This window comes from Leptodactylus fuscus, chromosome 3, assembly GCF_031893055.1.
Source record: "Leptodactylus fuscus isolate aLepFus1 chromosome 3, aLepFus1.hap2, whole genome shotgun sequence".
NCBI classification, from domain to species: domain Eukaryota; kingdom Metazoa; phylum Chordata; class Amphibia; order Anura; family Leptodactylidae; genus Leptodactylus; species Leptodactylus fuscus.
In genome coordinates, this window is record NC_134267.1 from 60,094,406 (window position 1) to 60,118,371 (window position 23,966).

At 41.0% G+C, this 23,966-nt stretch overlaps 1 protein-coding gene across 2 annotated transcripts in view; it reads right to left on the reverse strand.

Annotated features, from left to right (window-relative positions):
* Window positions 1-248: 248 nt before the first annotated feature.
* Window positions 249-23,966, reverse strand: part of RGS17 (regulator of G protein signaling 17) — a 66,955-nt gene continuing 43,237 nt past the window's right edge. Inside the window, exons 2-5 of one of the 2 annotated variants that reach the window (XM_075267650.1) lie at window positions 21,127-21,264; window positions 13,334-13,423; window positions 3,849-4,083; window positions 249-979 (exon numbers count right to left, since the gene is read on the reverse strand). In XM_075267650.1, coding sequence (XP_075123751.1) covers window positions 791-979; window positions 3,849-4,083; window positions 13,334-13,423; window positions 21,127-21,245 — 633 coding nt within the window. In that variant the 5' untranslated portion in view covers window positions 21,246-21,264 and the 3' untranslated portion in view covers window positions 249-790. The remainder of the gene's footprint in view (window positions 980-3,848; window positions 4,084-13,333; window positions 13,424-21,126; window positions 21,265-23,966) is intronic. The other variant, XM_075267649.1, reaches the window with a different exon arrangement.

The following is a 23,966-nucleotide window of genomic DNA, read 5'->3' on the forward strand; positions in this document are numbered from 1 at the left end:
GACAACACTGTTAAAACTGGATGACCAGTTTTATTAAATCATCTTATGTATATGACATCTGAAATGTACATAAATATGCTATTTTTTTTATAACAACAATAAACAATGTCAGCTCAGAGATTTGGTCATCCAGACATATATCCTTTATGTGGTTTGTGCTTCTTTGACATTGCAAACTCTGTAACAAAAATAAAAAAAGCCACATTTGGCAGTGAATATCTGTGAGTTATCCAACTTCTAGCTCTTGTGTATTGGCTTTGCAATATCCCTTGTCTTCTACCACTGAAAATAGTAACATTGAATATTATATTAGTCTCATCAATACACATCTGTCAAGTAGGAAAATGAAAACCGAGCCAAGGTCTCTTTCCGCTTTAGACGGAGGTCCACACAACATAGTGCTAAGTACATGTTTAATGTAATTGCCTATATATTGCAACGTGTGTGTGTGTGAGTTAAGGAGAATGTCTATTTGTACACATGCAGAATGAGATAAAACAATTTGTATTTTCATAGTCCATCAAATAGATCATCATGTCCTACACTCAAGTGAACTATGTAGAAAACAAACGTGGCAATTCCAGTGTTGTTTTTTTTTTCGTCCTCTTAAAATCAAGCATGAAAGACCTTGGGGAAATGGAGACAGAAAGTAGTTTTCTTGTATATTTTTCACAGTAGCCTGAGTAGTGCACAACTAGAGTTCTCCAGGAACTCAGTGTCTGATGTTATTAAACTACGTATTTGTTCTTCTGAGACAAAACCCTCATATAAGTTTGTCCAAAGATTTCAACTAAGAGTCATTGGTAGATTCTTCTGTACTCTCAAGAAGAGTCTTAAATAGTTGTGAGTTCAAAAACCTTGGAAATGAGTCTCTGTGCATCAGTGTATAAATCTGAAGTTGGGCATCTTCATACATGTGAGGTGTTGGGTCTAACAAATTCCTGTTGATCACTTCCCGGACTCTGGAGTCAAGACTGACCTGTGGATAGAGACAAGTTAGGGGCACTGGGTTTGCCATTAAAAGTAATGTGTAGGAACATACAGTTATCATTGTAAGAAAAAAGGTAAAGTGTATGTGGTTTATGTGGTCATCACTCATATGACCGGCTTGTACAATGATTTCTATCATAATATATAAGACCAAGGTTCAAGATGGACGCGCAACTCCAGCTACAAGTAACACAATCACAATATAGTCATAATTATTATTATTGTTTATTTACATAGCACCAATAATTCTATGGTGCTTTACATTTATATTAGTCGTCTGAATAAGTGACAGTCATGCTTACAGAAACTAATGTCTTGAAAAAGAATGGTTTCTGTGATGTGACATCACTTTTTTTGATCATATAGGCATGTAACACATAGGATGTTTAGTCCCGTTGAAATGAACTGGGCAATCGATATCATAGTGTTGAAAAACTCCTTTAAGACTATTAAGTGGCCAGGGCCTTAAAGGTTATCTATCATTAATGGCCGGTCAATGTATATATACTTAATCATTTATATACTGTGAGCTGCACTGCTCACTCGCCATAGAAAAACTGTAGTGGTGAGTGTAGGTATTGCAGCGCTGTTTCATAGATTTTAGTGGCCTAAGGCTAGATCATCAATGATAGAAGCCGGATAAGCCCTTTAAGGGCAATACAAGGATCTCTTTATTCAATTTACTCTGTGTAATGTATAAAGCTTTCTTGAAGAATAAATTGAAATATTGCGGACTGACACATTCGTATATAAACATACATTACACAAGAAATGGATCACTTTGTGGCTATGCTGTGATCACATTTACTGTGATGTTATTTAAGGCTGTGATCATTCTGCGACTTCACTGACTCTAAAAGCAGTCACTTTGCAGAAAAAAAAACCATACTGTAGATGTACCAATGTAATGTACTTGTCTCTGCTCCTCACCTGTATATTCCATTGTATTCCACTAAATGCAACAAGACCCCCATCTTCCATACACACAGTTATGGAGCAATTTTATTTAGGTCAAAAAAAATCTGTACTCTAGTGGAGGATTCATGAAAACCGTCTACAATAAGTCAGTGTTGCCAATAGCATATTTGTAGCCTATAGCAACTGAATACTGGGGCTCCAAGCACTGGGACGCACAGTGGTTATGAGAAAGGGGTCCCTGAAAATGAAATGGAGCAGTGATATCATGTGCTCTAGGGTCACATTCACACAGGAGAACCACTGAGTTCTTCAGTGGCTGGAATACCAGAAAATGGGTCTCCCAACACTACAGCACAACTAAGTGCAGAAACAGATAGAAAATAAATACATATCCAGTACTTACCTGTTACATCTCCCATGGACCCAGTATTAAAACTCCTGTGATCCCCTCCTATCCTGCTGCTGTGATGTCAAGTACATAACTCATAGAATCACTGCAGCCAATCATCGGCCTCGGTGTACAGCACATGAACACTGAGACCAATGATTGGCTGTAATTATGTACATGATGTCATCGCTGGTGGATTAGTGGGCACCGCTGGAGCAGTAGCACTGGAATATTGGATTATTTGAGAGGTGAGTTATGGTAATTTATTTTTTTTATTGTATAACATATCCTGTGCTTAGACAACTTACAGAAATTCCTGGACCACCACTATAACACATGATTTCTGATACTGCTGCATTATTTTAGCATTTATACCAGATCCTACATTCTTTTAAGTCAATAGCAGGCTTGTTGGCATTTGAAAGTACTGTTTCCACTAAGGCCTCGTTTACATCAGCGTTTGGATTCTGTCCGGGGGAGTCCGCATGGAGACCCCCATGAACAGAATACCAAAGGCAATTGCAAGCGCTGGTGCAGTAAAAGCACATGGACCCCATAGACTATAATGGGGTCCGTGTACTTACCGTCAGAACTACGTAGGCATCGTGCAGACAGGAAAGTAGTTCACCATCTACTTTCCTGTCCACATGATTCGTGCGAGCAGTGCGCGGCAAGCACACGGACCCCATTATAATCTATGGGGTCCATGTGCTTTTACAGCACAGTGCTTGCAATTGCGTTTGTATTCCGTTCGTGGGTCTCCATGCGGACTCTCCCCAGACAGAATACAAAAGTAGATGTGAACGAATCCAAAGCTGTTAATAATGGAGTTAAAAATTCCAATCCTTGCAGACAGGTAAACCTGCTTTTGGGCTTGTTAACCTAGTTAAGCCCTTGGGCCCTAATGCAAAATGTAGCAGGGCCCCCACTTATCATGTGTTATAATACTGGTGTCTTCTTATGTTGTAGAGAGGCAATTGGGCTCCCTGAGGATCCAAGGCCCGGTAGCAATATTTACCTCTGCACCCGCTACATCTACACTCTTGCTAGTTAGCATGCAGTCTTAACTCTTTCCTTTCCAAAGCAAATACTGCTTGAAAGTAATAGTTACACTTCTCACTGTCAATGGATCAATGAGGTGGGATATTATTATGACCATGCATTCACCATAATAGTGAATGTTTGGAAAGGGGCCACACGGTGGCTCAGTGGTTAGCACTGCAGCCTTGCAGCGCTGGAGTCCTGGTGTTCAAATCCCACCAAGGGCAGAAAACCATCTGCAAGGAGTTTGTATGTTCTCCCCGTGTTTGCATGGATTTCCATCCCGTATTCCAAAGACATACTGATAGGGAAAAATGTACATTGTGAGCTCTATGTGGGGCTCACAATCTACATTTAAAGAAAAAAAAAAAAAAATAGTGAATGATCGGATATATTGAGCTTTATGCTTTAGCTACTATTTGGTTAATTACAAAATAGGTTTTACCAGGAATGTACATTACAATCCAGAACCATTTTGGCATCACACAACTACACAACAGTAAGGGCTTACCTCTTTTGGTGAAAGAATGGAGATATAATCTTCATATATATTCCTAGCTTTTTCTTCAACAAGTTTCTTGTTTTGTTCATTCTTTAAATCTTCACATGCCAGCCAGAAAAGTAGATTTTCTTCACTGTATTCTGTGCGTAAAAATTCTCGGAAGAGATTTCGTCCTGCCGGACTCCTCATCATCTTGTCAAAATTGTGAGACCAAGATACAATTTCTTCGGTGGTTGGAATTTGGCTGGAAGTCAAAATGTCTTATTAGTACCGGTATATCCTTCTACAGAGAGAAATGGTTGTATGACAAAAAACCCAATAGTATTACAATATTAGTGCTGCCTAGATGAATCCTACAAAGATATCTATTGGAATTATATGGGCTTGGTATCGGAGCATCGCAGAATCTGCTGTAAACATAATAAACCATTGCATTTTCTCTCAGTCTGTTCATAAATTCGGATGGACGCACATGCCATAGAAGTAACCTATGCACCTCCAATGAGTGTATAGGAGAGTCCCTGATCCTGTTCAGAGTAGCTCTATATCTTTTTCCAATGGATTGTATGAACCTACACAGAATTCACCCTTAGAGAGAGGTTAATGAGAGTGACCCATTACATCTAATTATGTCCACAAACCCTCTTTGCACCTATGGACAGTATTGAAATAGGTACCATGATTTTCACCCCCCGGACAGTCAAGAAGTCTGATACATGCAGAGGTTACAATAATGCCTGTACAGGTCAATGACACCAGCCATTGATGTCTGAAAAGGCATTTTTAGGCCAAGGCCCCACGTAGAGCAAATGCCGCGATTTGGGCGTGGCGGAAAGCCAGGGGCAAAAACCACAGCTTTTTACATTAAATGTAATGTGGATGGGATTCTGGCTAATGCCATCCACACATTGCAGAAAATAATCCACATAGAAATGCTGCGATTCCAAAAATAGTTGCGTTTTTGTAAATCAAAACATGTCAATTATACCTAAGGAAATGCTGGCGTTTTTCGTATAGGTATAATTAAAGTATAAAATCCTCAGAAGAAAACTCAGTTTCTTCTGCAGTTTTTCCCACAGTGCTTTTTGGCTGCGGCTTGCAACGTTAGACCTTAGCCTCAAGCACTGAAAAACGTCTCAAGCGTATTAAGCGCCATTTCAGCATCTAAGCTCCGTTTCTGGGGCTTAAACTTACCCCATGCACTAGTGTCCTTAAGTACTTACAGGGAGAACTGCAGAACAGAGGAGCCATACTGCAAGAAGGTATATATTACGTTGCTGGAGCAGTGTAAACATGTGGACTCGTAGATATTGTTGCAGCAAAGGAATACGTCTAATGGTGTTAGTATGTCTTCTCTGAAGCCCTCCAAACCTCCTACCTGCGCCCTCCTACCTGTTGCTGGTACTGCTCTGGCGCTACATGACCACGCGAGCAGTACGGTGCCTATGACAACCAGGGGCCTTATGATGGCTCCCAGGCCTGTCACAGAAAAATAAGTATTGAGGCTTGCCTGTAGCCATCTATGGGACAAGCAATCTAATCAGGTTCATACTCCATGTGCGGGGCTTAAAAAAATTGAAATCCCTGCCCTTTCAATAGATCAGAGAGAAACACACAGAAAACGAATTAGTCATTCCCACATCCAAAAAATGGTCAAACCATAAAAATATAGGAACATTTATTCCATATAGTGGACACTGCAGCTGTAAAAAATATTAAAATTGCTATTTTTTTTTTCACTGTTTCAAGTGACCAAAACATCAGCTATTCCCCCCAAAAAAGACGCCTTAGACACCTGCATGAAACATGAAACAGTTACAGGTATTGGACTATAGTGACGAATAATATTTTGCATTTTTCATCATTTTGGATTTTTATAAAAGTATTAAAACTGTAGGGTGATCTCTGGTAACAAGGAACCTTATCCATTTGCCTTGTCTTGTATTATTTTTAATATATGCAAACTCCTCCTCTATTACACTTTACTCTTGTGCAATCCTGTTATATCTTACATTACATTACAGTTAGAATCCATCTAATTATGTAACATGATGAATCCTTTTCATATTTAATTCAAAAGATTTTTTATTGATTTTCAAATATATGGGGATGGGAACAGAAAGGAAAAGAGAGTAACATGCATAACACGAGCTGCACATGCTAAATTGCATCTTCAATAAACAGTAACAAGATAACAGTTAAACATCGAAATAAAACCTGAGCCTCAAGACGACCAATTGTATGAGAATAGATAGAAAGGGCAAGAGGTAGTATAGATTTCATGTTTCTAAATCAGGTCATAATACTTCCCGTATCTTTAGCATTAGCCCTCCAGGATTACATGAGTATCGGTAGTTGGAGATCTCTGCTAACATGAGTAATAAAGATCTACATACCGGTAAAAAAATATATGAAGTACTGTACAGATATTTCAGTGACTTGCATCAGTTCCTATCTTTAGCAGTAGGGTTGAGCTGATCTTGACTTTTCAGGATCGATTTTAAAATCCGATTTCCGATCATTTTTCATTCGAACCCGATCTCGATCCCAATTCCGATACCAATGCAAGTCAATGGGATTTTTTTATTAATCGGAGAGTGGATTTTAAAAGCAATCCTACCCCCTGGTGTCCACTTACCTCCAGAGATGGCTGGTCCTGTGCCCCGTGCCTTCATTCTTCACCTCGCTGCTGCTCCATGCTGCTTTTCTTCCTTCACTGCCCCCTCCCTGCCAGGTTAGGAGAGTGTGGGCGGGTACTGGGAGGGCAGACGTCACGTCTCCCCGCCCTGTACCCGCCCACACTCTAAGGCACAAGCCCCGCCTACCTGGCGCTTTAAACACTAACCTGGGAGGCGGGGCAGCGAGGCAAGAAGAAGGAGGGCACCGGAGCAGCCATCTCTAGAGGTAAGTAGCTGCTAGAGATTTAGTTTAGCCTTCCATTCGAATGAATGGAGGCAGCCGGCGCGCAGGAGGTTAAGGCTGTGTGTCGGCTGCTTCCATTCATTCCTATGGAACTGCAGCGGAGCCTTCACACTGAATATACATGGTATACTCAGTGTGAAGGCTAAGCAATGCATTGTGGGAAAAATCACCGATCTCGATCCCACATAAAAAGATCGTGTTCGGAACTCCGATGGCGATCGTGAAATTTTCTCGATCGCCGATCGGAATCCGATCTTTTCCGAACACGATCGCTCAACCCTATTTAGCAGTCTACGGGAGCCTTCACACGGAGTTATGCTCTGCTCATTCTCAATGTAAAACTCATTCAGAATGAGCGGCGTAAAAACAGATGCTATTGATTTCTATGGGTGCCGGCATACGTGTGTATTACATTGAAAGCAATAGGTGAAAAAGCCTCCCATTGATTTCAATGGGGAGCGCGCGTATGCCGCCACCCATAGAAATCAATGGGATCTGTTTTTACGCCGCTCATTCTGAACGAGTTTTACGTTCAGAATGAGCGGGGCGTAAACTCTGTGTGAAGGCTACCTTACATTAGTTTTCCAGCTATTTAATATAAACTGATTAGAAGCCAGAAGAGTCATATAAAAAAGCTATACTCATCTGTTTATTTGGCTGCTGCTCCAACACCACTGTTCTGGTGGTCCTTGACGGTCCTTGTTTACTGGCTTGCAGTGATGACACATGACCAGTGACTAGTTGCCGCACGAGTCACGAGCACATATATGTATGGCTCATCACTCTTGCATTCCAGCAAAACAGAGACTAAACAGCACTGAATTATCCTGAAGATTTATTTTTTTAAAGCATTCCCAGCTTGGTCATTTTTTTACCCTATCAGTATGCTTTTGGGGCGTGGAAGGATTGCAGAGTAACTGAGAGGAAGCCATTGAAGTATGGGAAGAACATATGAGCTTGTCCCATGTTGCTAACTATCGACCTGTCTTTAACCTCCATTTCATGTAAAAAATCTTGAAACGCTTGGTCTATTCTATTCTATTCTATCTCTCTTCTTGACCCCTTAAAATTGACTTCCGCACTCTGCACTCTACTGAAACAGCCCTCAAAAAACTGTCCAATGATCTCCTGATGGTTAAATCCAATGGTGACTTCTCTCTTCTTATTCTTCTGGACCTCTCTGCAGGTTTTGACACTGTTGACCATCAACTCCTCCTCACTATGCTCCACTCAGTTGGCCTCAATGACACTGCGCTCTCCTGGTTCTCCTCTTATCTCTCAAACCACATATTCAGTGTATCATTTGCGGCTCTGTTTCCTCCCCTCTTTCCCTTGCTGTTGTGGTTCTTCATGGCTCAGTCCTAGGCCCCCTGCTCTTTTCTCTCTACACAGCCCCCATTGGACAAACTATCACCAGATTTGGCTTCCGGTACCATCTTTATGCTGTTGACACCCAATTATACACATCCTCCCGTGACATCACCCCTGCATTAATACAGAACACCAGTGGTTGCCTCTCTGCTGTCTCAAATATCATGTCTTCGCTCTATCTGAAACTGAATCTCTCAAAGAATGAACTACTGCTGTTTCCACCATCTAATCTGTCCCTGATATATCCATTGCAGTCTCCGGCCTTACTATAACTCCTAGGTAGCATGCCTGCTGCCTCGGGGTTGTGTTTGACTCAGACCTTTCCTTCACCACCATATCCAATCACTCGCACTCTCATGTCATCTCCACCTCAAAAACATCTCCAGAATATGCCCTTTCCTTACCAGAGATACACTAAAGACACTTATTGTCTCTCTGATTCATTCTCGCCTTGACTACTGTAACTCCTTACTAATCGGTCTTCCCTTTACTAAACTCTCCCCTCTACAATCTATTCTGAATGCAGCGGCCAGGCTCATCTATCAGGCTAGACGCTCTGTGCCAGTCACTACATTGGCTGCCTATTCATTATAGAATAAAATATAATGCTGCACCTCCCTACATTTCCTCCCTCATCTCTGTCTACCGCCCAACCTGTGCTCTCTGTTCACTCAATGACCTAACACTTACATCCTCTATTATCAGAAAATCCCATCCTCGAACACAAGACTTTTCCCGAGTTGCACCACTTCTCTGGAATGCTCTATCGCAGACAATCATATTAACTCCCATTTCTACAGCTTCAAGCACAAACTAAAGACACATCTTTTCAGACAGGCCTATCACAGGTCCTAATGTAAACCCTTCCAAAGTTTGAATCCCTAAATCTAACCCTCCTCTGTTCACGCTCCCACATTATCCCACAGGATATGATGCCATTTCAGACTAACTTTATATATCTGCACGTTAAAGGACACGACTGATGAACTGTCCGCATGGCTAGCCGCGACGGGATGCCAATGCAGTGTACCGGCATCCTGCTCCTGATTAGACTGGAATGAATGTGCCTAATTGGGAGTGAGTCTCGGGCCACGGAATCCGTGGGAAGAAAGGGCATGTCGCTTCTTTTTCCCGCTAGCTGAAAAAAAAATCGCTAGAAGGAGAAAGAAGCAAGTGGCTCCCATTGAAATGGCCTATTATGCAGGCGGATTTTGAGGTGGATTCCGCCTCAAAATCTGCTTGCAAAAAACTCCGTGTGAACTAGCCCTTAGGATATAATGTTCCTAACAGCACAAGAGTTACATAATTCTTATGAATGTCCTTCCATGTATAGCTATAGAGGATACAACAACTAAAAGGCAAATTATTTTACAGCCATCTATAGTTTTACCAAAACTTCAAACAGATGATTGAAACAAAGGCCTATTTACAGTATGTCTCTTTAAGGAGAATTTTACAAAGAAGCAGCGTAATATTATATATAGAGTTAAAATAATTTAAAAGTAAAAAAATCTAAATTCCAAATTACTTTTTAAACAGGATTCCCAAGGCGATTCACAGGTTAAAATAGGGACAGTTTATCCTAAAATAGTCAATATCAGATTAGTGAGGGTCAAACACCTGTCACTCCCATCGATAGAGAATGGAACAGCAAGCAGACAGCTCCCTTCTCTGTGTGGTGGCCAGACAAGGCTATTGCAGATCAGCTCTCTGTAGTGACTACACTACAAAATGGGAGCTGAACTGTCTGCTTCGTACTGCATTTCCGTGTAACAGCTGCTAAGAACAGTCGATCAATGTGGGTGTTGGGTATCAGACCCCAGTGATTTGATATTGCCTTTAACATGTGTTGTAGTTCTGTAATGTTTCTATGAAGCTACAACCTTTCACCATTATCTTGGTCAGTTCTACTACAATAGTTCTCCTACCCCATCTCACACATAGGTTAAGGCCCCTCATGCCCTACTCACCAAACTACTGCTGCCAGTCCAGTGAAATATATACTTACCTTCTCTTCTTAAATGGCGCTGGCTGTGCGCTTCTTCTATTGTCCTCCCGGCTCCTTCCCTATGGTACTACTGAAAGCAAAATCTGGGAAGCTGAGAGGATAATAGAAGAGAGGCGCAGTCAGATGCCACATCAGCATTGTCTAGGAGGAGAAGGTGGGAGCTCCATGCCATATGGACGCTGTGACCCCCTATAGCTATGATACTCCTTCTTCAGTGATCACTTCCATGAGCATGCAGCTAACTGGTATACATTACATTCTTCTGCATGAGAATGTTTTCCCACCAATGATTTTCTTTCGGTGGGCACATAGCTTAAGGTCGTGCTTTGTAAACATATATTTGATTCCCAAGAAACGCTGAGTTTAAAATAGCTGTTCTTAAACAGCCTGATCTCTGATTTTTGGCTGCTTTTCTATATGAGGTTAAACTGAAATTGGTTAAAGGCCAAAATAAAGATGTGCTCTACCTTCCCAGAGCACGAGGATTTCCCAGACTCAGATGCTGTGAGAACTCGGAGGAATTCAGATACATAATGTGTGCCTCCACGAATTCCACACAATCCTGGTATGTACTACATTGTATGGCAGCGTGTGTTCACCAGAGGACAGGTGAAATTGATATCAGTAGATTCTGCGCCTCTAATTTTCTACATTCTAATTGTAATCAATAAAAAAATAAATTAAGTATAAAAAATGTATGTAAAAGATATAAAGAAGGGAACTTAAGAAGGGCCTAGACAATCTTAGTTATAAAGAAAGAATAAAAGAATTACCAGTACATTTTTTTAGAATTACATTTTTTTTTACATTTTTGGACAACCTAAGAAGGGACCTAAAACAAGTATGCTGTTCTTAAAGATGGGCGAGCTGGATTTGATCCAAATTTCTCCAAAAAGTTAGGGTAAGTTCACACGGGTTTTTTTGGTCCGGAACCTGAGGCGGCCAGACCAAAAAATGGGTAGCCGCAACTGAACCGGCATCCAGTCGTGCACTCCGCTCCAGATTAGGCCCAATGAATGGGCCTAGTCGGGAGGAGGGAGCGTCTTCAGGCCGGTTCGCCTAAATAAGCATGTCCGTTCTTATTTCAATGGGAGCTGTCTTTTTGATCAGGATATTGAGGCAAATATGGCCTCAAAATCCTGACCAAAAACCCCATGTGAACTTACCCTTAGTTTCCAACAATACTGTTACTTTTCTTTTAGGCAAACCGACACCATACCTTACTAAAACATCATCAAACAGATCTCTTCTTGTAAGTTCTGTAAGTTCTTGTAAGTACATGTGCCTCAGCTGAACGAGATGTATCCCTGACCCTATTCACTTCAATGGTAGTGCCAGAAGATGCTGTACTTCCATTGACGTGACTGGGAATGCATATGTGTCCCACTCAGCCCAGCTGCATTCATGGTAAAACACCCTCATTCTCAGGATCGTTGGGGGTCTCAGTGGTCAGACCCCCACTATTTATCTATTTACTCTCTATTCTGTAGATAAAGGGTAACTATCCTTAGTTTTATATCGCCATTAAAAAGTTGATACTACATACTCTACTGTTAGAAAATCACAGTGACCTACTGGAATCTCTGAGAAAGAATACAATCTCTGGAATCTCTAGATACAGTTACAACCACGTGGAAAGAAAGTGTTTCACAATTTCTATTGAAATCAGTGGCCTGTCTGTGTAATGTAGCAATGTAGCAGCCTTTAACATAAGAGCTTCAGGGTTATGTTGTCCGAGAAATAGGCCGCTCCAGTTGTATTATAGTAACATCATGGGGCAGATTTAATAAAACTGTCTAAAAGCAAAACTGTCTTAGGGTCCTTTCACACCTGCACCCGGCGTACAGTTTGTGCATTCTGCCTGGTTACCATCTTCAGCACCGGCGAAACTGGACAGGGGATGGAAACCCGGCGGAAAGTTTTAAAACCCATTCACTTGAATAGGTTTGTAAAGGTGACTGTCTATGTGCACTTTCTGCCTGTCCCAGACATAAAGTCCTGCATGTTTGCCTGGGCCTGGGAGTGACTACATCTTCTGCACCCCCTCAAGTTACACCCATGGGCACCATGCTATTCAGGTGAATGATTCAGAAGAACTTTTCTGCCAGTCTCCTGATTGCTTGGGATCCTCTGTTAACAGACATTTATCCCCTATCTTATAGATGGGAGATAAATGTCAATAATGGGAAAACGGAGATAAATGTCATTACTGAGAAAACCTTATTCGTTATCTAACATGATGCCTTGTCCTGAACTCTCTCACATCACGCTGACTTTTTAAAAGTTTTTATTAGGCTGCATGCACACGGAGTTACGCCGGGCTTGTAAAAATCCTCATTCACAGCCGTACACGCGAGCGCTGCGGAAGGCTCCCGAACACTTCCCATTCACTTCAATGGGAGCGCTTGTAACGCCGGCGTTACGAGCGCTCCCATTGAAGTGAATGGGAAGTGTTTGGGAGCCGTCCGCAGCGCTCGCGTGTACAGCTGTGAATGAGGATTTTTACAAGCCCGGCGTAACTCCGTGTGCATGCAGCCTAACACAGCAATAATATTTAATTTTTACAGCTACTTGTTGACAACCATTTTTTACATACACCGTTTCCCCACACAGGGTTATAAATTAGATGAAATGTATTACTGGTCAATACTTAAGTTTTTTTCCTAGTCGTACAGCAAACTGTCTTTTGCAACCTGTGTCAACCTTTCTTGTCAACGCGCTCCATGTAGCAGCCCCAGGCAACATCCAATATTTAGCGAGATTCAATAGAATGCCTGTCCCTGTCGGCTATGGATGAACCATACAAGGGATGCAAGACAGTTACTGCATAATTAGAAGGCAAAACGACTTTAATATGATGCAGATATTACAGTAAACAGGCAAAATATAAATAATTGAGAAAAATAGGATTCTATGAACACCATTTGCTCGTATTGACTTGTCATTACAGATGCATTTCATATGAGCTAGCAAGAATTTTGCCACTAGACTCCTGTAACCAAGAGCATGTGATGGGTTCAGCAGCGAACACTGCTGAATGCTCCGGCTGAGAACAGATTTTCAAGTCTTTCATCTCTCTGCACATGCCTAAGGGTTAACCTAAAAAAAGAACTAGTACGGGAAAATGCCCCTGAAGACTTGAATTATTAGAATTGTTGATATACTGCATAGTAGCATTGAAATAGAAACTCACCATTCTTCTACAACTTGTATATTCTCCAGCTTTGTTGTGTGCGACGTTCTTCCTGAATTTTCACCTCTATCTTCATTCCTAACAGTGAGGCTGCAATGTAGTACAACACTTTATTTTGTCTAGAGAAAGTTAAGCAATTTAAACAAAATCATTAAATGCACATTTATAGATTTCTATCCCCAAAGGATATTAATTCACCAGTTCAGCTCACCAGATATGACTTAAATAAAGCAAAAGAGACCGTATATGATTATAAAATATTGTTGCCGTGTTCCACTGTTGTTCATAGGCTGGATGTTTAATAAATAAAAATAAAATAAAATAAATAAATAAATAAATAAATAAATATATATATATATATATATATATATATATTCATTAGGGGGCATAACGAATATAAGGAGAATTAAGAATATAAGGGGTATTATTTATATAAGGGGGTGTTGGGTGCACTATGAATATAAGGGGTCATTAGAGGGATGTATAAATATACAGTATATACTCGAGTATAAGCCGACCCGAATATAAGCCGAGGCCCCTAATTTTACCACAAAAAACTGGGAAAACTTATTGACTCGAGTATAAGCCGAGGGCGAGAAATGCAGCAGCTACTGGAAAATTTCAAAAATTAAAATGGTCGGAGTTTTTGGGTGCAGTAGTTGCTGGGTGCTGGGAAAGAGGAGGGGGTGTTTTGGTTGTCTGTCTGCCCCTTCCCTGAGCTTGAGGACTGAGGGTTTTTTTTCCCCCCACTTGGAATTCAGCCTGGCTGAATATAGGGGATCTACAGTGCTCCTATTAACCCCTTCCCGACAGAACAGGAGCACTGCAGATCCCCTATATTCAGTAGACCGGGCACTCTCAGACACAGGGATACAGTACCTAATGTGTATGTGTTTCACAGTAATTTTCTACTTTTATATGTATTCTAGGGAAAGGAGCAATTTTATTATATTTTTTTAAAGCTTTTTTTTTTACTATTTTATGGGAGATTCTATACATTACTATTGCGGCTGGTCATAGACCTCCCCCCCACCCAAAAAAAAAAATATATATATTTTTTTTTGCTTGACTCGAGTATAGGCCGAGAGGGGCTTTTCAGCACAAAAACTGTGCTGAAAAACTCGGCTTATACTCGAGTATATACGGTAACTTGGATCATTTATATAAGGCAGCATTGGGGTATTAAATTAAGGAGCACTTGGGCTTTATTACAGGACTTTTCCAGATAATTTTTTATTGATGAACAGTCTTCAGGATAGTTCATCAATAAGAGATCAGCAGGCTTATCACACTTGGGACCTCCATGATCAGCTATTTGAAGGGACTATGGTGCACGGCAAGCAAGGTGATCCCTTTTCTGCTCATATTGCACGCTGTCTTGCTTTATAGTGATTGTGCAATGTAATTACAGCTTTGTTCTATAGAACTGTATAGGATGAGTCTGTAGTTACATTGCAGGCCACTATGAAACTAAAAATACAATGTAAACAGATAAGGGGTCACAGCGCTTGCACAAGTTCTGTGATCCCTTTAAAACAGCTGATCAGCGGGGGTCCCAGGTGTTTGAACTCCAGTGATTTTTTTTTTTTTTTATTGAGAAAGGAGCCAAAAATATCTCTGTTGCAAACTTTACAGAGACAAGTCACAGCTGGAAGAAGTGGTCATGGCAGCCCAGTCCAGACAGACAAAAAGGAACGATGAAACTCAGAGGCGTCTCCTGTACGTCATGAAATGTTTCCCATGCAGTATTCACTTAAATTGTTCGCAGAGCTCTGTGCAGAGTCTTTATTTACCACTATACAGTCACTGTATACTGATAATATTGGTATAGCAGAGTTGGGGTGCCACTTAGATGTATATGCCCCCCCTTCCCCCTGTGCTGAATTCTTAGCTAACGCCTCTGACCTCGGAGATCCTGCACGACTATCCGGTGGGCCCTACGATGTTTGCTTACTTCCCTGCAATGATAACATCCACATCTCTCATTGGCCTCAGCGGTCTGGTGCTGTACATGGAAGATTCATAGCTGAGACTAGTGACTGACTACGGTGCTTACATACATGTATCACATCTCATCACTGCAGAGAAGTAAGCAAAGACCCTCAGGGGCCACCAAAGTGTTGGAGCTGGGAAGAGGGGAGCTGAACAAGTAAGTATTGGTCATTTTATCAAATTCACTATTGTTTAAATCCTCAACATCCCCTGTAATGCTGTATACAGCCTATAGACAACTACATTAACTTTAGTGAGGCTGAGCTGCAATATCACACAAAAAAAATAACATGCATGTTTTTATAAAGTCACAAAACCCTCTAAGAAGTCTCCCATCACTTATAAATCCTATTCTGTAAGGTCCCAACATGTATATATCTCAGAGGGTCTCTAGGTCTTTTTTGTCTGTGTGATGTCATGGTCTCCATCTATGCTTTGTTCATTTGTAATCTGTCATCTGTATGAATACTCATATTGATTACTTATGAATTTATATTACAAATGACAGGCCAGATCATATAGCTGTATCTAGGCATCAAACTCCTGGCAAATATTGAGAACTCCACATAAAGGTATTTCCAGTAAGCAGTGAAATGGGCAAATTTATGCTTGCTCAAAATATCAGGTTATGTTCAAATAGGCGGTATTTTAGGAATATACATGTCTAACCAGTGTGCATGAACCTTGAAGGATGACACATTGAGCCCTTAAACGGGTTGTCCATGATGTTTTTTTTTTATGGCCAATAAACTTCTGATCAGTGGTGGGCCAACGAGCAACCACAACAATGAACAGCTGTTCGATGGTGGGTTCCGTACTATACAGTGCATGGAGCCTGAAGCATATGGTTCCCATGCCCTGTGCTCATGGTGCTGTTACTGCAGCTCTGCTCCCACTAAAGTCCAGATCTAATGGCTGGAAAGAAAAGAGGCAAAATACATACAAATTTTTGATGTTAAGTGTAATTAGTAGAAAAAAGTACTAGCCTCTATAATTTTTCTGGCTATTTATTGACCATTGTTTTGCCCACTTTAACTGTGAAGTTTTCAGAGCACATCATTACTTCCAAGATGATGCTTCGCAGGGCCTGCCCATATAATAATAATAATAATAATATTATAATGAGAAAAACTACATGATCATCTGAATGGTGTAACAATGTACAGCACTCCAAGGAAGGTCTGCTTCATGTAAGTTTAATTGCTTCATGTTCTTTCCAGACTGCTTAAAAGTGAATCTTGTACAATTGTAAATGGTCATTTTGGGTCAAGTACCCTTCATCATGCATAAATTCCTGGATACAGCAGGCAGGTAAAAGAAGTGGTAAAAAGTCTATCCTGGCCAATATTGTGCAAGCAAGGTGAAAGTAAATCCAGCCAAAGATAATATCTGCCTTTAGTTTGTATGTTCTGCATTGCTCGTGTGGGATACCTTGGGGTACTCTGGTTTCCTCCCACACTCTAAATACATACTAATGGAGAATTTAGATTGTGAGCCAAACTTGGGATGGCGAGTGATGACAATATATGTTAGGGCCCGTGCACATGGAGTTAAAGCGCGTGCATTTTAGCATAATACACGTGTAAAAATAACACTCCCATTGACTTCAATGAAATTTTTTACACGTGTAAAAAACGCGTCAAAAGACGCGCCAAAAACACAATATTCTATGCATGTGTATTATGCTAAAATGCGCGCGCGTTAACTCCGTGTGCACGGGCCCTAAAGCTCCATGGAATATGATGTCACTACATAACCAAATAACTACATAAGTAAGGAGAATAAAGAGAGCCGGTGATCCTTTGTAGTGATCATCTGATCTCTGTCTTTTCTCCCCCCAGTAAGTGCCAACCCCTTAAAGACTACAAGTCTGTGCAGAAGTAAATGTAGGGGACCGAAGAACAAGAACTGCGCTTCACCTGTTCAGATAGGTTAGATACACAGATTTATCATAGTTCACACACAACGCGTTTGAAGTCAAACGACCCTTTCTCAAGTGCATAAGAACTTTATGTAGTATTGTATTCAACTAATCCATATCAAACAAGCGTACTACTTTCACAAGAACCAGGGCTGGGTTTGCCCAATGTTGGAGAATATTCTACTATATAGCACCAGCCCATATAACCATTGAATGTAAGTATTTTCCCCAGGAGTAGACAGGCTCTGAACTCTGAACTATAATAAATCTGTGTATCTAACCTATCTGAACGGGTGAAGTGCAGTCCTTGTTCTTCGGTCCCCTACATTTACCTCTACACCATTGGTGATTGGGCACTGCAGCTGAACACCCTCCAAGGAGGAGCCCCCTAGTAAACGGTTCCATTGCCTTATTGACAGTTGTGATCTCTCACAACCTAAAAAGGTGAGAGTAAACACTATACTGAAATTATTCACCATTTTATTAAACCTACTACACCATATACAGCGCAGTGCCATCTACTTTTTGTTTTCACAAGTCTGTGCAGGTCATTGTGGGGTTGCCTCTGTCGCTAACTGAAGCCTTTCTGCTAATAACATTATATTAAGGAATTATTAAACGGGTTCTCCGCTTTCTACAATTGACGGCTTTTCCTTACAGGATATCAATATTAGATCTGTGGAAGTCCAACAGTCAGAATATGGAAGATCAGCTACTCCAGGACAGCCTGGTACCGGGTAATGCTGGTAAGGCAACCAGCTACTGACTGTCATTGTCATGTGATGTGGTAGAGGACAAGAAATCATACCACAACATTGACAACAAGATCTCTGATGGTAATGGTATATATATATATATACAGTAACAATAGAGATGACAACATATTGGAAGACTTATTTGTTACTTAGAAAACCTACAGATTTGCTGCCTTATCACTTTGCATCTTTCATTTTTTATGAGAATTCTAGGAAAGTTGCTATGGGCAAGAAGTCTGATTCTTCCTCTTCGTTTTGATAAATGAGGGCCACCATACTAATTCTACAGACCATAGAAATAAGAATATTGGATACCACAATGCATTTACTTGGAAGGAAGCCAGAAAAAAAACCATGTACTGCTCATTTGCTGGAAACATCACAAATACTAACTTATGTCTTCTGGAAATTGAGTGGGGTCAAGTTCAGTCCCTTTTTAGGAAATTGTAAAACAGAGATAAGCCAGAAGTGGGCATGGTAATAACTATAAATATATAAGTGGCGTGTATTTTTAGGATTCTTTAACCAATTACTCTGATTCTCCAATTTCTCAGTAGCAGGAAAGATGTATTATCAAATGTTTCTAAACTAATCCCAAAAAGCCTTACATGGTGTATACAGCATCAGAGCTCTATAAATGTATACTATCTATAATGTACACACCAAATGCTGCTATCTATAGAGTCTTTAGGATATCCATCAATAAGAGGGAACCAAAGTAATTGTCTTCCATCTTCCTCAATCCACGGACATGTAGCAGCAGAAATAACCATATTCAGATGTACAGAATAAAAATCTGCAGTGTTATTAGTTATTATAGTCGTAAACTGGCCATGACCATCATGTTGCTGTACCCAGTGATTTTTTGGGGGATGGCTAACCATATAATATGTCAAGGAGAGAAAGATCAGGCTATTGGATTTCATAATGTCCAATACTTTTTCTCAGGGAAGACAAACCTCTGCCAAACAAGTGTTTAGTCACCAGCTATCCCTAATGTGTATGGCTAATGTGTATGGCCCACATAAAGGGATCCTATCATTCAATCACAATTTTTTCTCATTAACACGTCGGAACAGCCTTAAGAAAAGCTATTCTTCTCCTACCTTTCGTTGTCTTCTCCGTGCCGCCATTCGCTTGAAAACTGAGTTACTGTCGGTATGTAAATGAGTTCTCTCGCAGCACTGGGGGCGTCCCCAATGCTGCCAAGGAACTTTCCAGTGTCGCCTCCATCTTCTTCTGGAACGAGGTCTTCACCGCGTCTCCTTCCGGCAGTGGCTTGTAGCTTCTAGACCTCGGGCCTAGGGCAAAGCTGACTGCGCATGTCCGCAGCCACAAGAAAAATGGCCACTGACACAGTATTTTAAGCGGCCATTTTCTCGTTGCCAGCGGGCATGCGCAGTCAGCTTTGCCCTAGGCCTAGAAGTTACAAGCCCCGCTGGAAGAAGATGCGGTGAAGACCTCGTTCAAGAAGGAGATGGAGGCGGCACTGTAGAGTTCTCTGGCAGCATTGGGGACGCCCCCACTGCTGTTTGAGCGCTATGGGCCCACCACCAGTGCTGTGAGAGAACTCATTTACAAACTGACAAAAAACAGATTTTCAAGCGAACGGCGGCACAGAGAAGACAATGAAAGGTAGGAGAAGAATAACCTTTCTTAAGGCTATTCCAACGTGTTAATGAGAAAAAATTCTGATTTAGTGATAGGATCCCTTTAAGTCTGGAAAAGATCAAATTTCAGCATATACTTAGATATTATCCCTTATATGATGTTGGCAAGCTGACAAGTAGTGGACATCCCTAGGATATGGCATTGGTATGAAATTGTTGCAGGTTGAACCACAAAGACCAAGCACAAAGATAAAGGGACCGAGACGCTTGACAGATTCTTCCAGAAGTTTTACAGATATCAAACCGTTCTGATTCAGGTATTGCAGCTCAACCTTATTAAAGTGATTTGCTTTTTCGTGGGGTTAAGACATCCATAGGGATATGGCATAGGGACATGGCACATCTGATTACACAGTATGTTGGTCTCATTATGGGTGCAGATAGTGGGGTGCATGTGCTGCTCCACTCTTTATGAGGTCAAGATGACCCAATAGGTCAGAAATGTGTTGACCAACTGTGACTTGTGCTATATCTGTATATCAGCTTTTGATGTTGGAAATAAAGCCTTAAATATATTTTAACTGGAGTGTTGGCAAAAACTTTTCCTTTTGGATTATTTATGGACACTTGCAGAGTGAAGTTCCTGTGCTCCTGGGGACGGGTGTGGGGGAAGACCTTTTTGCAAGTTGTTCTATAGTTAGATATTTTTTTTTATTAAAGGGGCTCTATCATTGGGAAAAGTCATTTTTAACTAAACATGTACTTGCATAGCCTTTAGAAAGGCTATTTCACACATACCTTTTGTATGTTAATCCCCTCAGTCGTTTTTGAATTAGCCCATTTTTATTCATATGCTAATTAGCTTCCAGTGTGCACTCCGGAAGTCTCAGCGAGCACTCCCTGCTATGTGTGTGTGAGAGCATGAGTAAGCAACAGCAGCCTGTGCTGTACAAACATAGCATAGGGTGCTCACTGCGGCTTCCGGGTGCTTGTGTGAACATATCGTAACAAGGTTTCCCAAGTAGTTTTAGCTATTCCCTCCATCATTGGACATGTTGGAACTGCAATGCTGTATAAACTGGGTTTGATCGCTCCCCTGTTGGCACACAGATATCCCACTGATAAAGGTCTAGTGGGACCGAAATGCCCAGGATATGTTTCCCTTTATTTACTAACCTTTCTAACACTGCTAATCCTCATCAAGATATGGAATAATTAAAAATTACTTAAAGAGGACCTTTCATGGTTTGGGGCACAGGCAGTTCTATATACTGCGGGAAAGCCGACAGTGCGCTGAATTCAGTTAAAGGGCTCAGGATGTATATGTTTATCTCAGCATCCTGTAGCATGACTTGGGGTAAGTGGGATACTGAGAACAACTGCAGTTATTATAGGAATTTTCAGATTTTGAGTTAAGCTGGAGCTGTTTTCTATATGACCAAAGACAATGAATAGCGTTTTCTTTATTGTATTTACCTGTATTAAGTAAGGTAGCAAATATACTGCAAGACATACCATGAGCAGCTGCAACAACAGCACCAGCAAAAGCAGCAAGTATTCGGCCTTTGGTTCCCACCAGGAGATTGTGGTACCGTTGAGGTTTCTTCATTTTGTGACTGCTGCCTCTTTCTCATTTCAGCTATTCCTCTGTAGCTGAAGGACAAAATGACATAAAAGCATTAAATCACAACATTTCAAGGGGTCCTCTGGTTTTATATAAATAAACATTACTGAAATGAGCACATGATGTGTCTGCACGAAGGAAGGGGTCCTCTAGTTCTATATATAAACTTTATTGAAATAAGCACATGATGTGTCTGGACTCTGTATTATATGTAGTTGTAGTAGCAGACGGCTGAGTGTTACATGTACGGTATGTGAGCAACAGAGGAGTACAGCTGTATACTAAAGAAAAGGAGCATTGTTGCTATATCACATCCTGTATATTAGTAAGAGCATTCAAAGAACTTAGGCTGCAAAACTTCAGCATGCGGGAGGAGACTTGTATTCACTGCAAAGTCTCCTCAGTGCCCTCAATATTAAGGAGGAGGTTGTTGGGGGTCCCCCATCTTTTTATAGGGGTTTTCTCCTGACATAACGCATAACCACATTTAAATTAGAAAGCAATTAAAGTTAAACATTCTTGCAAATATAAGTAGATAAAAGAATTGCTTTGGCCTGGTTCACATCTGCATTCGGTATTCTGTTCAAGGAATGGAATACCGAATGGCTTGGCTAAGCGGTGAGCTTATTAAAGCACACGGACCCCATAGACTATAATGGACATCGCACGAAACATGCGGACAGAAAAGTACTTCATGAACTACTTTCCTGTCCGTATGACTTGTGCGGACTCTGCGTGGAAAGCACACAGACCCCATTATAGTCTATGGGGTTCATGTGCTTTCACTGCTCACCGCTTGTCAATGCATTCAGTATTCCGTTGGGGAAGGGGGGGGGTCTTCATGCGGACTTCCCGGATGGAATATCGAACGCAGATGTGAACCAGGCCTTATCTTTAAAGATATTCTTGAATCATTTTAGTGGTGACAGCGGTGATAGGTTGCTAACAGATATGACCATGAATGCAGACACTTTCTATGGTCTGATAATTGTCAGCCATGATGCCTCATTGTGACTTATGCATGCAATGTCCTTGTCTGATAAGCTGTCTACAATAAGGAAATTATGGCTGGGTTTCAGCCCATACAAAATTCCTGGTTGTATCCACCTCCGCCTCAGTTTCCGGACCAAAAAACCCCATGTGAACCCGGCCTGAAACTTCCAACACATGGATCCCATTTGTAATTTTTTTGTAAAGTTTTTTCAGTTTTCTTTAAAAAGTGGGAAATTACAGGAAGTTTATTTTAGTAATACACTTTACTAATAACCGTCGTAAAACAGAGGTATTTGGAATCACCGTAACACAATATTTAATGTGATCACTGAATGGCATAAATGACACAACTGTTTATTATATGTAACCAGTAACCGCCTGGAGACCAATATTATTATATGGGGTCTGAGTATATTATTACAAACTTTAATCCCTGTTTATTTCCAAAGGAAAGGTCTCACAATTATAAATTGAACAGAAGATACACTTGTGCAATTTCATGTCTCGTTTTCCTTTAACTATGTTGAAAAATGTAGTTGACATATATAAAATTGAATTTCTGATGTCTGCTCTTTATTGATGGCTGGACCAATCTGCACCAAATCTGGCACATAGATAAATCCGGAGCCTCTGGAGATTTGGACTGGGTTTCAGCCAACATATTCATTAAAGGAAATATAGCACCACTGGCTTCCACATTAAGGAACTTCTTCCATATCACATTTCCCATATTAGCCTATAGAAGCTTACAGGTCCTTCACTCAATAACCTTACCAAAATACAGCATTATCAAGAGATTGCAGCACTCACTACTGTTCTCTGTTATCAGCCATTATCAGAAGAAAGCACGCACATGACTCGTATTAGCTAAAAAGAAGCTCACAGGTCCTTCATTCTTAATAGCCCCACTCACCATTATCAAAGGATTTCAGTACTCACTCACTGTTGTTCTCTGTTATCAGCCTTTATTAGAGGATATCACTCATTTGACTCTTATTAGCCAGTGGAAGCTTGCAAGTCCTTCATTCATGTCCTCACTGACATACACCAATTATCAGAGAATTTCAGCACTGACTCACTGTTGTTTTCTGTTATCAGCTAATATCAGAAGACAGCACTCACATCACCAGTATTAGCTAATACAAGCTTGCAGATCCTTCATTCTTAATAGTCTTTCTCACACACATTATTATCAGAGGATTTCAGCGCGAACTCACTTTTTTTTAATTCATTATTAGCCATTAGCAGAGGACAGCACTCACGTGGCCCAGTCATATTATTCAGTAAATGCAATTGAATAGTATAATATTTCAGTCTAGAAGTATAAGGCTGAGTTCACACGGGGTATTTTGGTCAGTATTTTGAGGTCGAATCCTCCTCAAAATCCTGACCAAATATACGGCTCCAATTGAAATCAATGGGAGCTGGTCAGTTCTTTTTTCCGGAGCCGTTTGTTCCGGCTTCCGGAAAAAAGAAGCAACATGCTCATTCTTCAGGTGGATTCGCCTCACGACATCTGCCTGAAGATCCCGACTAGGCCCATTCATTTGGACCTAATCCAGATCGGAGTGCCGCGACTGGCTGCCAATGCATTGCATCGGCATCCAGTTGCGGCTACCTGTATTTTGGACCAGAACCTGAGGCGGCCTCCGTGTGAAATTCCGGTCCAAAATACCTCATCTGAACCCGGCCTAACCGTTGTCATATATGGATCACAAGGACCAGAAAGGAAGCAAAA